Below are 16,546 nucleotides of genomic sequence, written 5' to 3'. Positions count from 1 at the left end.
CCTAGGCCCGTTCATTTTTTTGTGATGCTTTTGGACAGTTCAAAGTTGTTGATTTGGATTTCATCCAGACTTTATGTCCTGAATACGACAACACTGCATTTTGAAAACCTCTGAAAACTACGGCACTAGGACCATGTTTGTCAACTAAAGTATGCTGATTAATATTTAACCACTATCGATTCCAAATTTGGGTTAGGGTCCCCCATTCAAGATGCACATCTGCATTCTGCAATTTTAAACGAGTATTCCGATCACAATCAAGCACCAAACAAAATCTGTTCACATCTCCTGTAGATTCTAGCCTATTTCTGTTTTTTCCCTGCAGGACGATGCATCTTGGAAAACATGAGTAAGCATATTTCTGCAATGAGTATTATCCATTTACTAAACATATTTGACTCAATATGAGTAACTGCCATACAAATATGGAATGTCCGTCAGGGGACTTCTAATCAACCAACATCAATGCTACTATCCCAAAGTGATGAATTCAAGTTTTCCCTGATCCTACTTTCTATCTACTGGATGGAAAAGTGATTGTCAATCGATGACTATTGCAGTAGTGCGTTATGAAATACACTAATTTACTCGTTTTGGCTTTTGGTTGACCCCATAAAAACCCCGATAGGAAAATGTCATGTACGTTGGGTAATATTGACATAAAGAGTGGTCACATAGGGGACCTGCACAATGTACAAACAAAGACAAATAATCACTCACACAGAGCATACATACCAGTCAGCAGAAACCCACGCATCAACCCACACAGACACACACGCCCACTCACATATACAAACGTGCTCACAAACAAGGCCTTTCTGAGATCAATATTAGACGGCAGGGAGAGAGAGAGATCGGGAGAGAGAGAGTATTTTTGGTCATAGTGTCACATCTACCGAATGACATCCAAACATGGTTTTGTCCATATACAGTCTAATAGATCGTGTGACAACAATTACAAATGTTGTTCTCAAAACATGTATGGAGAACATTTGTCTTGATAAGGCCATGCATCAATGGGACAATAACAGTATGGGTTCTAATTCCTGTACTGTTGGTATTGTAGGAAATAAAGGATTGTCTGAGTTGTAGTCATGGCAGATAATATTCAACGTTTTGGTGACTTTAATATTCACATGGAAAAGTCCACAGACCCACTCCAAAAGGCTTTCGGAGCCATCATCAGTGGGTTTTGTCCAACATGTCTCCGGACCTACTCACTGCCACAGTCATACTCTGGACCTAGTTTTGTCCCGTAGAATAAATATTGTGGATCTTAATGTTTTTCCTCATAATCCTGGACTATCGGACCACCATTCTATTACGTTTGCAATCGCAACAAAAAATATGCTCAGACCCCAACCAAGGATCATCAAAAGCCATGCTATAAATTCTCAGGACAACCCAAAGATTCCTAGATGCCCTTCCAGACTCTCTCCACCTACCCAAGGACGTCAGAGTACAAAAATCGGTTAACCACCTAACTAAGAAACTAAATTTAACCTTATGTAATACCCTAGATACAGTCGCACCCTCAAAAACAAAAAACATTTGTCATAAGAAACTAGTTCCCTGGTATACAGAAAATACCCGAGCACTGAAGCAAGCTTGCAGATAATTGGAGCGGAAATGGCGCCACACCAAACTGGAAGTCTTCCGACTAGCTTGGAAAAACAGTACCGTGCAGTATCGAAGGGCCCTCACTGCTGCTCCATCATCCTATTTTTCCAACTAATTGAGGAATAAGAACAATCCAAAATGTATTTTTGATACTGTCGCAAATCTAACTAAAAAGCAGCATTCCCCATGAGAGGATGCTTTTCACTTCAGCAGTGATAAATTCATGAACTTCTTTGATGAAAAGATCATGATCATTAGAAAGAAAATGACAGACTCCTCTTTAAATCTGCGTATTTCTCCAAAGCTCAGTTGTCACTGCCAGGACCAAGGATTAAGGGAGACACATTTTTTAATACTATATCTCTTGACTCTGATGAAAATAGTCTTGGCCTCTAAACCTTCAATCTGCATACTGGACCCTATTCCAACTAAACTACTGAAAGAGCTGCTTCCTGTGCTTGGCTCTCCTATGTTGAATATAATAAACGGCTCCCTATCCACCGGATGTGTACCAAACTCACTAAAAGTGGCAATAATAAAGCCTCTCGTGAAAAAGCCAAACCTCGACCCAGAAAATATGAAAACTATTGGCCTATATCGAATCTCCCATTCCTCACAAAATTGTTTGAAAAGCTGTTGTGCAGAAACTCACTGCCTTCCTGAAGACAAACAATGTATACGAAATGCTTCAGTCTGGTTTTAGACCCCATCATAGCACTGTGACTGCACTCATGAAGGTGCTAAATTACCTTTTAATGGCGTCAGACCAAGGCTCTGCATCTGTCCTCATGCTCCTAGACCTTAGTGGTGCTTTTGATACCATCGATCACCACATTCTTTTGGAGAGATTGGAAACCCAAATTGGTCTACACGGAAAAGTTCTGACCTGGTTTAGATCTTATCTGTCTGGAAAATATGTCAGTTTGTCTCTGTAGATGGTTTGTCTTCTGACAAATCAACTGTACATTTCAGTGTTCCTCAAGGTTCCGTTTTAGGACCACTATTGTTTCACTATATATTTTACCTCTTGGTGATGTCATTCGGAAACATAATGTTTCACTGCTACTCCTAGATTATGCTACTGCAATGCTCTACTTCCCGGGCTACCCGGATAAAGCACTAAATAAACTTCAGTTAGTGCTAAACATGGCTGCCAGAATCTTGACTAGAACCCCAAAATGTTATCATATTATTCCAGTGCTAGCCTCTCTACACTGGCTTCCTGTTAAGGCAAGGGCTGATTTAAAGGTTTTACTGCTAACCTACAAAGCATTACAATGGCTTGCTCCTACCTATCTTTCTGATTTGGTCCTGCCGTACATACCTACACGTACGCTACGGTCACAAGACACAGGCCTACTTACTGTCCCTAGAATTTCTAAGCAAACAGCTGGAGGCAGGGCTTTCTCATAAAGAGTTCAATTTTTATGGAATGGTCTGCCTATCCATGTAAGAGACACAGACTCGGTCTCGACCTTTAAGTCTTTATTGAAGTCTCATCTCTTCAGTAGGCCCTATGATTGAGTGTAGTCTGGTCCGGGGGTGTGAATGTGAACGGAAAGGCACTGGAGCGACAAACCGCCCTTGTTGTCTCTGCCTGGCCGGTTCCTCTCTAACCCTATTCTCTGCCTCTAACCATATTACGGGGGCTAAGTCACTGGCTTACTAGTGTTCTTCCATGCCGTCCCTAGGAGGGGTGCATCACTTGAGTGGGTTGAGTCAATGACATGATCTACCTGGCCAGGTTGGCGCCCCCCTCGGGTTCGTGCCGTGGGGGAGATCTTCGTGGGCTATACTCAGCCTTCTCTCAGGGTAGTAGGTTGGTGGTTGAAGATATCCCTCTAGTGGTATGGGGGCGAATCGCCGGACAGGGCCACAGTGTCTCCCGACCCCTCCTGTCTCAGCCTCCAGCATTTATGCTGCAATAGTTTATGTGTCGGGGGGCTAAGGTCAGTCTGTTATATCTGGAGTATTTCTCCTTTCTTATCCGGTGTCCTGTTTGAATTTAAGTATGCTCTCTCTCTAATTCTCTCTCTCTCTTTTTCTCTCTTTCTCTCTTCTCTCTGAGGACCTGAGCCCTAGAATCATGCCTCAGAACTACCTGGCCTGATGACTCCTTGCTGTCCCCCAGTCCACCTGGTCATGCTGCTGCTCCAGTTTAAACTGTTCTGCCTGCGGCTATGGAACCCTGACCTGTTCTCTAGACGTGCTACCTTGTCCTGGACCTGCTGTTTTGGACTCTCTACCGCACCTGCTGTCTCTAACTCTAAATGATCGGCTATGAAAAGCCAACTGACATTTACTCCTGAAGTGCTGACCTGTTGCACCCTCTACAACAACAGTGATTATTATTATCTGACCCTGCTGGTCATCTATGAATGTTTGAGCATCTTGGCCCTGTTCTGTTATAATCTCCACCAGAGATTTAGGCTGGGTTTCTGTACAGCACTTTGTGACATCGGCTGATGTAAAAAGGGCTTCATAAATACATTTGAGTGATTGATTGATTAATCGACTAAGTCTTATGTTCAGGTAGGTATTTATTTTGTAATAGAACAGCATATAGGACATTTTAATCGTTTTTAATAGTTACATTCTGTTTCAGAACGTTTTCTCCATGCTGAACATGAACCCGGCTTTGGTGGGCACTTTGGTCTTAGAGGCAGGGAAAAACACACATACCCTCTAATACGATAAATTCCTACTTCACATTCCTACCTGATAGCGTTACTTTCTTTCCCGTTGACATATCCTCTCAGAATTCAACCCAGGCTATTTGAATATTGGTTCAAAGGACTTCCAATAGGTGATTTCCAAGAACTTCCCCCAATGTATCAAAATAGCTTCTGCAAATCGGTATCTGGAATAGTTCAAAATAGTTGAATGAAATGAGTTAGGTCTTCCCAGCACAGTGCCTTCTCTTTAAAAGTCTTTCAATGCCGCCACCAACTTGTATGTCATATAAATGTGGGTATCATTTATCATATTTGGTGGTCCTGTGTAGCTCAGTTGGTAGAGCATGGCGCTTGTAACGCCAGGGTAGTGGGTTCGATCCCTGGGACCACCCATATAACATGACTGTAAGGTATAAAAGCGTCTGCTAAATGGCATTTATTATTATTATTATTATATTATTATATTTAGCACAAGTACAAGCGTTACCAGGAATGAATATCAGGAAAAGTACAATAAAGAAATGGGCATGGTCTTTTAAATGCAAGACCCTTGTGTAACCAAGGTGATTCGGTGCCTTGGCCTGAGACTTGAAGACTTGCGTTAGCTCCCGGAACTATTGCCTTTTTAGCTCAGAGAGCTTACACAGTCTTATGGCCTTCAGACCACCCAGGTTCAAACCCTGTCTTAGATCATGTAGTCGGAGCAGTGGTATCTATATTTAGAAAAATACAACATTTATTCATTGGTTACACCAACCAGATAGACACTAGATAAAGTTTGTTCTAACAGAAGGTGCTAGATAGAACAAGTCAAACCAATCTTCCAAGGTCCAACAACAGCGATTTGATCATAGACAATATTTTAGGCAAGAGGACAAACAAACTACATTGATCGAACCAATAAAACACTAGATACAACAAGACAGAGGGCCATTTTTCCAGACACATTTTAGGCCTAAGGTTAGTCCTGGACTACATGTTTGATAGACTCCCCATGTGCTTCTTAGGATTTGGCTTAAAATGTGTCCGGAAGAGTTCTAGCTCAGTCAATATTGCAGTATTTGTTTCAGTAGTGTTTACAGGCCTCCAAACTGTTTGACCCCTCCGGTCTGCTGTCCGTCCCCCGCCGTGATCCTGTTGATGGGGATGATCTTCATGGTCGTCTCCTTCATGGAGTACCAGCGGCTGTGCCACGTGGCCCAGATGATGCCATTGTCGTAGCCTGACTCGCCGGCGTCCTTCTCCGTGTACTTCCCACCTAGGGATGGAAAGACGGAAAGGCAGAGGTGTCAATAAAAGGTTTGTTACAAGTAAGAAAATCACAGTGTTTGGACCGACTCATAAATGTGGCCTTCTTGGAAAGTTAACATTCAAAATGTCAGAGAACTCCCCCCAAAACTAACATTGGTATAGGCTGGTAGTGATTTGCATACATGTATAACTGTAGTATGGTTCATGTTACTTGGAGAATAGTATTCTTTCAACGGAAAAATGCAAGAACGTGCACGTGTCTGTGTGTGAGAGTGTGCACGTGTCTGTGTACGTGCGTGTTCTTACCCTGGTAATATTTCCCGTTGAGGTGGGCGGCGTGGCACCGGTTCATCCACCAACCGGAACCGTCCTGCATAGCACAGTTACCCTGGAACTTGTCGTTGTCCTTGTCGCTGGTACTAAACTGCATGCCGTTGTGAGACGTGTAGAACTTGTCGCTGGGGTCATCTCCGAAGTCAAAGCCGTCGAACGCATCCCCCGCGTCACCGCCAAAGTAGTAGGCGTAGGTCAGGCGGTACATGTCGACTTCCGGCCCCACTTTGAACATGGCGTAGTCGGCATACCTAAAGAAAGAAAATACATTTAATTATTAGCTATTTTTTATGTGTGTGGTTTTATTGAATAAATAAGACAGTGAGAAGAAGACAACAAAAGGTAGGAGCGGTGCAGGTCAGAAAGGCATTGGGTTGGATTTGAACCCATGCCTACTGTGGTGCATATGCCTGTGACCATGACACTAAGCACTAGACCACACAGGTGACAAGTATTAATATAAAATGGATACCCAGCCGCAGGCTGCCCAGTGGCGCGAGCTTACTAGACGAGCTAAATGCCTTTTATGCTCGCTTTGAGGCAAGTAACATTGAATCATGCATGAGAGCACCAGCCAATCCGGATGACTGTGTTATCACGCTCTCACTAGCCAATGTGAGAAAGACCTTTAAACAGGTCAACATTCACAAAGCCGCGGGGCCAGATGTATTACCATTATTATTATTATCATATATTATTATGTGTACTCAAAGCATGCGCGGACACACTGGCAAGTGTCTTCACCGACATTTTCAACCCTGACGAGTCTGTAATACCTACGTACATGTTTCAAGCAGACCGCCATAGTCCCTGTGCCCAAGGAAGTGAAGGTAACCTGCCTAAATGATTACCGCCCCATAGCAATCACATTGGTAGCCATGAAGTGCTTTGAAAGGTTGGTCATGGCTCACATCAACACCATCACCCCAGAAACCCAAGACCCACTCCAATTCACATACCGCCCCAACATATCCACAGATGACTGAATCTCAATCGCACTCCACACTGCCCTTTCCCACCTGGACAAAAGGAACACCTATGTGAGTATTCTGTTTATTGACTACAGCTCAGCATTCAACACCATAGTGCCCACAAAGTTCATCACAAAGCGAAGGAACCTGGGACTAAACGCCTCCCTCTGCAACTGGATCCTGGACTTCCTGACGGGCCGCCCCCAGGTGGTAAGGGTAGGCAACAACACATCTGCCACACTCATCCTCAGCACTGGGGCCCCTCAGGGGTGCATGCTTAGTCCCCTTCTGTACTCCCTGTTCACCCACGACTGCGTGGCCAAATACGACTCCAACACCATCATTAAGTTTGCTGATGACACAACAGTGGTAGGCCTGATAACCGACAACGATGAGACCTCTCCCTCAATGTGAGTAAGACAAAGGAGCTGATCGTGACTACAGGAAAAGGAGAGCCGAACAGGCCCACATTAACATCAACAGGGCTGTAGTGGAGCGAGTTGAGAGTTTCAAATTCCTTGGTGTCCACATCACCAAATAACTTTCATGGTCCAAACACACCAAGACAGTCGTGAAGAAGGCATGACAACACCTTTTCCCCCTCAGGAGACTGAAAAGATTTGGCATGGGTCCCCAGATCCTCAAAAAGTTCTACAGCTGCACCATCGAGAGTATCCTGACCGGTTGAATCACCGCCTGGTATGGCAACTGCTCGGCGTCTGACCGTAAGGTGCTACAGATGGTAGTGCGTACGGCCCGGTAAGTCACTGGGGCCAAGCTTCCTGCCATCCAGGATCTACGTATATAATAGGCGGTGTCAGAGGAAGGCCCAAAAAATTGTCAAAGACTCCAGTCACCCAAGTCATAGACTGTTCTCTGTGCTGCCGCATGGCAAGCGGTACCGGAGCACCAAGTCTAGGACCAAAACAGCTTCTACCCTCAAGCCATCAGACTGCTGAACAATTAATCAAATGGCCACCCGGAATATTTACACTGACACGGCCACCCCCCCTCCCCTTTGTTTTTACACTGCTGCTACTTGCTGTTTATTATCTATGCATAGTCACTTTACCCCTACCTACATGTACAAAATAACTTGACTATAACCTGTACCCCCACACATTGGCTCGGTACTCCCTGTATATAGCCTCGTTATTGTCCTTTTTTATTGTGTTACCTTTCATTTTAATTTTACTATTTTTACTTGAGTTAATTTAGTAAATATTTTCTTAACTCTTTCTTGAACTGCATTGTTGGATATTAAGGGCTTATAAGTAAGCATTTTACCTTAAGGTCTACACCTGTTGTAGCATGTGACAAATAACATGTGATTAATTTTGATTTGAAGAGTGGAAAAACATGCTATTTTAAAGTTAGTCACCTCAACAAGAAAAGGCTTACTGCTGCGTATTTCCACAATTCCTCATTAAAAAAATGGCACTAAATGGCACTAAATATTTCAGCACTAAATATATTAAAGGGGCGAATCCTAACTTGGCCTAAAGTCAAATTTCAACTTAGTCTCCTATTGACATTATGACTAAGTGAAAATTTGGTTTGCTGAAGTTAAGATTTGACCTTAAATATTTCATTAATTTAGTGGAGAGAATTGCGCTAGTAAATGTGTCATATAGGCAAGACCAATGATGCCAAGCCCCCAATAACGTTGAGGGGGAATTGATAATAGCGAAATACAGTATTTATAGCATTTTTAAAGCGTGAAACCTAGACACCACAGAATTGGATTGGTAAGCATCCCGGGGGGTCAAGTTGGTTGCATTGATGTCATTGTAACCTCCTTTGCAACAGGTTGGAGTGACATCATTGGAACCAGTTTACCTGCTGGGATAAGTCTTTGAACTGTTCCCACTATATTTTGAACAGCATTTTCTATTCAGTTTGATGAATGTAGGCCCTAAGCGTGCACTAGTAGTAGGCTTAGTAGAGAACTTAGTAGTACGTACTTCTTGTTGCCCACCCAGTCGGTGAGCTCGATCCTCAGCACGTATGGGATGGAGGACTGGGTGGAGAGCAGGTGCATCTTCTCGTTGCCCAGCCAGAACTCGGTGGTATCATCTGGGCTCAGGTAGCCGAAGCCCTCCTTATACTGGACCCAGTCCTTGTTGAAGTCCACACTGCCATCACGTCTCTGTGGAGATATATGTTGGACGGTTGTTATGATAATAATACAGTATGTGGTTACAACCAGGTTTGGGTCAATACCATTTCACTTTAGTCAATGCGGAAACTGAAATCCCAATTGGAATGTTTACTTCCTGAAATAGAATTGTCCCCAAGCCTGGTTCCAACTTCCAATGGCTCAGTGGGTTGGAGTGTGGTGGGGTTGGGGATTTGAATCCTGCATGAGCCAACCATAATGAACACACGTACCCTCTGCAGGACGGTAAAGCCGCGGCCGAAGCTGTCAATCTCGCAGTAGACCAGGAACTCCTCCTTAGCCTTCAGTGGCTTCACGTAGTACAGACCGCTGGTTTTGGCACCCTTGTTGGCAATATCCTGGCAATCTAATATGAGAAAAACAACATGTCATGATCATGTTGATATGTGTTAATAACAAAGACTACTGTTCCCACAAGGCAATGCGCTATGCACAACGGTTTTGTAGTGTTTTGATTCTGCTTTTAGCCTGTTCCATATGGAAATGAGCTCTGGCTCTATTACCTTGCTGATTATGCTCTTATGATCTTGTGCATTGCTGATTATTGTCCCTTGTCCCTGGTAAAGATCGACTCTGTGGTATTTTATTAACAGCCGTTTTTTGATCATTTAAATTAAAGCTATACCTATTTATGGAAGAATAATTCATAAATGCCAATAAATTATATAATTGAACTAATCTAAAGTGCATCCATATAACTGGATTGATACCCCTTGCCTAAAGAATATCACTTATAAATGCCAACAAATGATATTAACACATTAATTCATTAACCATTGCTAAAGTACATCCAAATAACTGGATTGGGACAAATCGGCTCAGCCTCTATTGACTGATGCCTTTGATTCGCTTCGAACAAACGACGGGTAGAGTGAATTCTCCAGGAGCAGGGTTGAGTAACCTCTGATGAACTGGGGATCGACCTGCAGAACGCTGTTGATTTTACCTTTCCCTGTGGTGGGTTTGATTTCCACAGTATCCTTGCAGGGATCTTTGCATTTCTGATCCAGCTGAATGGACATCTGTTTGAGGTCTAACATCCTCTTCTTGTTGGATTCCAGTGTCCCCTGGAGTTGACTGAGCAAAAGAGGGGAACAGATTGTTTCTCAGGTGTCGCGGATATAAACATAGATTGCGGTTTATATTGTCGGTCAGTGGCTGCATGACTTGACTATCAATGTGTTTTATGTACATAGCATTTGACACCTGTACCCGCAGTCCTGGTATTTCCAGGTAATTCGTCTCCGGCTGGCAAAACCGGTTGAAATGATATGTAATATCAATGACTGGTTTCAACCAGCTTTAGCCGCTGAGAGACATACGAGCATTGGGGTCAATTCCAATTGAATGGCAATCAATTCCAGAAGTCAATTGCTCTCCCAAGGAGAAGTTCCAAGTCCAATTCTAAGTGAATTGAGACCAAATTAGATTCAGATTTTTTTTTTTAAATAAGAAAAGAAAAAGAAGGACTTACTATATTTGCTCCTCCTGTGAGACGATGGTCTTCTCGAAGCGCAGGACATCATCCAGTATGCTGGCTGACCTTTTATAGTGGACGTCTGTGGAACAATCACAATACCTGCTTCAGTTACAGTAACCTACATGAATTACCAGAGTCTATAGTTCTTTTACAATTAGCTTAACACCTGGGTGTCTTCAGTAGGGCAAACTGTAGAAAAACATTTTTCAAAGGAAAACAAAAAATACGTGCTCTTATTGGACGAGTTCAGACAGTATCTCCCGGATTCACTTTGTTTCAAAATGTTTTTTCCCTATTGAACACAACCCTGACAAAGGTTATAGACAAACTGTTTGTGAAGTGATGTAAACTAAATCACATAGCTATGAAAAGCGGAGTGTGCCTCATCGATGTACTTCTTGAAAGTTTCGACTTTTCTGCTACTGACATCCCCACAACCCTGACAAAGGTTATAGACAAACTGTTTGTGAAGTGATGTAAACTAAATCACATAGCTATGAAAAGCGGAGTGTGCCTCATCGATGTACTTCTTAGCACCACATCTAATAGTGTTGATTTTTGTGTTAGCTAGTTTAACACAGTCAAATAGCCCAAGATACAGAAAAGTCAATTACCTCCACCAGACTTCTGATGTTGTGTTGCCGAATCCTTCATATAGGTGACTTTCTCTGTGGCCCCCGTGGTAAGGTTGGTTATTCTATCCAGGATGTCCTCCATTTCATCAAGGTCCTTGTCCACCACCGGCTTGTACTTGTTGAGGTAGTCAGCCACGCCACATGTCGTCGGGCAGTACTTGCCCTACAACAGACACAGAACACGGATGCTTTCATTTTAACACTCTGTGAGAGATGTGTCTGTGTCGCAAAGGACACCCTATCCCCTCTATAGTGCGCTGCCTTTTGACCGGGGCCCTTGGATCTTTGATCAAAAGTAGAGCCCTTTATACGGAACAGAGTGCCATTTGTGACACATATTCACAACATATTGTTATACTGTGACATTGGATGTGTTGCGCATTGGACCTTTTCATTGGATTCAAAGAAACTACAAAATGTTTCATTACATGTGTTCTTAAAGAGGCACCAACAAAATTGGTTGTAATACCCCAGCATCAACTACATATCATATGCGCGTGAGGACTATAATTTAGCAACAACTCAATCTAAATAACAATGTCAATAAGCATACAGGACAAAGAGGATGAAATAGCAAGATGGAGGATTCCTTCCTGTACACACACACCACTTCATGAGTGGAGTAGAGTACCTGGGCGCATCCCATCTACAATCATACTTACAAATCCGTCCCTTGGTGTGCAGTCCTCGGAATAGTCTCCCCTCGTCTGCTGTGGAACAGAAGCAACACAGCACAGTCTGTTATCTTAGTAGATGCTACTGTATCTACTGTTTTTGGAGAACACTGTTTATGAGAGAACACACCTTCGTTTGAAACGGGTTCATTGAAATGTGACACTTACTGCGGAGGAGAGGGAGAATAGCAAAAGAACGCCTGCGGCTGTGGACAAAAGTGAAGGAGCCATGTTGCTCGTCTTTGGTGCACCAGTTGTGGTGTTGTACAGTTGGAGAATGAAGAGCCTCTGGCCCCCGACGGTGTATTTATCTGATCAAGGTCCTCCTTCCTGCAGCAGATAAGGGGTCCGCGTGTAAACAGAACCGGGTCATCAAACTCATGTCCTAGTAGATGACTCAATTTTGGGACAAAATTGTGACTCAAATGTCCTACTTCTCATAATTTCCCAGATGTGACTGGGATTGATTGACAGGTGTGGTGTGGTTCCTTCCACGGCCTTTTTGATCACAGGGAAAGTCGTGGGCAGCAGGCGAACTTCGTTGGGGTCAAAACAACACTGGGTCAATCATGCCATATCATTACCTTGCAAATTCTACTCAAACTAGTATAAAACATATGACAAGATACTGCATTAGATATTATGTTAGAGTGCTATCTAAATAAAATTGTCTACAATTAGTGAGCCCCCTTTAAGTTTCTTTTAGGACCGCAATCACTTCCTCAAGTTACATACAGTCCTCCACCATTTGGCTGTTTCTGTGGCGAGAGTGATACACTATATACACAAAAGTATGTGGACACCCCTTCAAATGAGTGGATCCAGCTATTTCAGACATGCCCGTTGCTGACAGGTGTCGAACACACAGCTATGCAATCTCCATAGACAAACATTGGCAGTGGAATGGCTTTACTGAAGAGCTCAGTGACTTTCAACGTGGCACGGTCATGGGATGCCACCTTTCCTTCATCAAATGTCTGGCCTGCTAGAGCTGCCCCAGGCAACTGTAACCACTGCTATTGTGAAGTGGAAACGTCTAGGAGCAACAACTCAAAGTCGTGTGTGTGTGTGTGTGTGTGTGTGTGTGTGTGTGTGTGTGTGTGTGTGTGTGTGTGTGTGTGTGTGTGTGTGTGTGTGTGTGTGTGTGTGTGTGTGTGTGTGTGTGTGTGTGTGTGTGTGTGTGTGTGGCCACACAAGTTCACAGAACAGGACCACCGAGTGTTGAAGCGCGTAGTGTGTAAAAATCAATGCCAGGTATTGGCTGGAGTGGTGTAAAGCTCGCCGCCATTGGACACTGGAGCATTGGAAACGCTTTCTCTGGAGTGATGAATCACACTTCACCATCTGGCAGTCTGACTTACGAATCAGGGTTTGGCGGATGCCAGGAGAACGCTACCTGCCCCAATGCATAGGGCAAACTTTAAAGTTTGGTGGAGGAGGAATAATGGTCTGGGGCTGTTTTTCATACTTCGGGCTAGGCCCCTTAGTTCCAGTGAAGGGAAATCTTAATGCTACAGCATACAATAACAGTCTAGATGATTCTGTGCTTCCAACTGCATGACAACGCCCGGGTGGACAAAGCATGGTCCATACAGAAGTGGTTTGTCGAGATCGATGTGGAAGAACTTGACTGGCCCCACCGAACACCTTTGGGATGAATTGGAACCCCCGACTGCGTGCCAGGCCTTATCGCCCAACATCGGTGCCCGACCTCACTAATGCTCTTGTGGCATTAGTTATGCTCCAACATTTAGTGGAAAGCCTCCCCAGAATAGCGGAGGATGTTCTAACAGCAAAGTGGGGGACCAACTCCATATTAATGTCAACGATTTTGGAATTAGATGCTCGGCAAGCCAAGCAGGCGCCCACATACTTTTGTTCATGTAGTGTATAAGCTTTGTTTGTAAACAATGCAATTGTAAACAAGGGCTGTATAACCTTAAAACATTGTTAAAACTATCATTTGGACATCATGGATGGCCAGTCCTTTCATCCATAGCTCTGTCTATGAATTTGAATGTGCCTCAGTTACTTTTTACTTTCACTTGAGCAGCTTTTTTAAAATAGTAGTAATTGTACATCTACTTGTAATACAATGTCCTTAAAGTAACAGTACTTCTGCTTGAGTAGGATATTTCAGTACTCTTTCCACCCCAGGGAATGACCCGTTGTCAGTAGTGGGGCGGGCAAATTGGTCCTACTCCAACCGTGGCTGCATTTGTTAGGATAACCACCAGTGGGAGTTGAGCTACCGTGATCTAAGGAACACTGGAGAGGCCATACAATTCAGGTGTAGGGTGAAGTTGCCTCTAGACACTGATCTGGGGTTATTTTAGAATTTTCCACACTAATGGTAAAGGTTAGGATTGGGGGAGGCGAAGCAGATCCTAGACCTGTGTCGAGGGGAAACTTCACCCAGGAGCTACAATGTAAGACAACGTTGTCTATACTATAACAGCCTCAGTTAGGGCCTCAGCTCCTTAAAGACAGTTACAAAAAGATTCCTACAACCCTTCTTTCTGCAGACATAGAAAAATAGGAAGCGTTACCACAAACATGCTTCTTACCGACATTGGAATTATAGGAAGCGTTACCACAAACATGCTTCTTACCGACATTGGAATTATAGGAAGCGTTACCACAAACATGCTTCTTACCGACATTGGAATTATAGGAAGCGTTACCACAAACATGCTTCTTACCGACGTTGAAATTATAGGAAGCGTTACCACAAACATGCTTTTTACCGACGTTGAAAAATAGGAAACATTTTCACAACCATTCTCAGCTTCTTACAGACAGTGAAAAGGAGGAAACGTTCCCACAACCATTAAGAGGCCTGTGAATCACAGTATGACAGAGAAATCTATTTTAACCGGTCAATCTATCCGAATGAGAGTTGTTTAAGCCTATAAAGTGAATCAAACTTAATGAACAAAACACAAATAGTGTTTATGGTACTTCTGAAAAAGGCTTTTATGTTCTGTCGAGACAGAACAACGCAGGCGAAGGCGGCGCTGTCGGTGGTGATGCATGTCAACACAATATTCCCCGCCAATATCTCACTGTCATGAAATGACAGGGCCTTGAATTATAATGTGGGTATTAACTGTGAGTTTCGCTTCGGGCCTGTTGGGCAAACACGTTTCCATGCGTTGATGTTGCGCAAAAAAACAAAGCAGCTTTTTTAAAAGCGCTTAAAAGCTTTTATTCGTCTTCTCGAGACGCTCTCACACCAACAATTAGGCTATTGGGACTTTGTGATTTGAATTGGAGCCTAGCAGAGCACGTAAGGGATAAATAGTTTAGAGAACAGTTGGAATGGAGGCTACTTCCATTGCTGTAGCGCCCCAAAAAGACCTGCCTATGTACATTGCATGCAAATGTCCCCACTCGAAAGTCACAGGGACAATGCAGTATGTTTCAGGTGGGCTTTTTTTTGACGTCAGTGAGTTGTCGTTAAAGCATGCCTACTGGTAAGAGAGCGAAACGATAAGAGGTTACTTTTGTTTCACAGTTAAGGCGAGCTACAGTCAGGACCAAAATGATTGGAACTCCCGATAAAGATGAGCAAAAAAGACACAAATAGAGCTATATTGCATGCTCAACACTTTTGGAAAATAAAATTATTATCTACTAATACAATTGCTCAGATAAATAGATTTTTTAAAACAAGTAACACTTTTCTCTCTCGAAAAGATAGGGTTTAAAATGATTGGCACCCCTGTTTTCAATACCTTGCAATAATACCTTTTTCTAAAATAGTTAATTGACCACAAAAATCTACATTTTGCAAAGGCCATCTCAGTCTCCGGACTTGGACCCCATTGAAAACCTGTGGTTTGAATTGAAGAGGGCAGGTCATCAGAGCAAATGAAGGATATCAAGCATCTGGAAATATTCTGTATGGAGGACTGGTCTAAGATTCCCTAAAACATTTGAGAAAAAGGATCAGTGCCGTTATCCTCGGAAGGTGAGGCATTGCAAGATATTGAAAACAGGTGAGACAAATAATTTTGACCCCTATCTTTTTGAGAGAAAAAATCTGACTTGTTGGCTGGATGCACAACGAGTGTAGCTTTAATTCAGTACCCTGCATGTGTGTTTTAATGAACGTTTGAGTTTTAACGAGTGCTATTAGCATTTAGCGTAGCGCATTTGCATTTCCAGATGGCTAGATGGGACGCATGCGTGTCGGGTCGACTGAAGAGGTTAACAAAATCAATTTTTCTGAACAATTGTATTAGTTTAATTGAAATGCATTCCAGGTGATTACCTCATGAAGCTGGTTGAGAGGATGCCAAGTGTGTGCAAAGCTGTCATCAAGGCAATGGGAGGCTACTTTGAAGGATCTCAAATAAATACATTTTGATTTGTTTAACCTTTTTTCGGGCTCCTACATGATTCCAAATGTTACTTGTTTAACAAAAGCATTTTTTTTATGAGCAATTGTATTAGTTTAAATGTGAAAGCTTTAATGGTGAAAGAGCCACGTCTGTTTGCGATACTACAACAACGAAGTTACTGCTGTCACGACTTCCGCCGAAGTCGGTTCCTCTCCTTGTTCGGGCGGCGCTCGGCGGTCGACATCGCCGGTCTTCTAGCCATCGCCGGTCTTCTAGCCCATCGCCGATCCACTTTTCATTTTGTTGTCATTTCCCAATTACTGGTCATGTATTTAACCCTCTGTGTCTTTGTGTGTGATTGTTTGTTGTTCAGGTCGGTACT

General features: G+C 43.2%; 1 protein-coding gene across 2 annotated transcripts; it reads right to left on the bottom strand.

Annotated features, from left to right (window-relative positions):
* Positions 1–5,009: 5,009 nt before the first annotated feature.
* On the bottom strand, positions 5,010–12,130 carry LOC124002232 (fibrinogen gamma chain-like). Of its 2 annotated transcripts, none has more exons than XM_046309593.1 (9): positions 11,987–12,130; positions 11,807–11,854; positions 11,124–11,307; positions 10,504–10,588; positions 9,976–10,106; positions 9,242–9,375; positions 8,815–8,999; positions 5,853–6,130; positions 5,010–5,553 (listed from the first exon to the last, which is right to left on the bottom strand). In XM_046309593.1, exons 1-9 carry the CDS (start codon positions 12,047–12,049, stop codon positions 5,372–5,374), a joined length of 1,290 nt encoding a protein of 429 aa, XP_046165549.1. In that variant the 5' UTR covers positions 12,050–12,130; the 3' UTR covers positions 5,010–5,371. The 2 variants fall into 2 exon arrangements, with proteins under 2 accessions (XP_046165549.1, XP_046165550.1); XM_046309594.1 differs by having other exon boundaries at positions 11,807–11,851; positions 11,987–12,094.
* Between the last annotated feature and the right edge of the window lie 4,416 nt (positions 12,131–16,546).

The sequence above is a fragment of the Oncorhynchus gorbuscha genome, linkage group LG17 (genome assembly GCF_021184085.1).
Source record: "Oncorhynchus gorbuscha isolate QuinsamMale2020 ecotype Even-year linkage group LG17, OgorEven_v1.0, whole genome shotgun sequence".
In the NCBI taxonomy this organism is placed as follows: Eukaryota; Metazoa; Chordata; class Actinopteri; order Salmoniformes; family Salmonidae; genus Oncorhynchus; species Oncorhynchus gorbuscha.
Note: the sequence above shows the minus strand (reverse complement) of the source record. Positions and strands in the feature narration are given on the sequence as shown.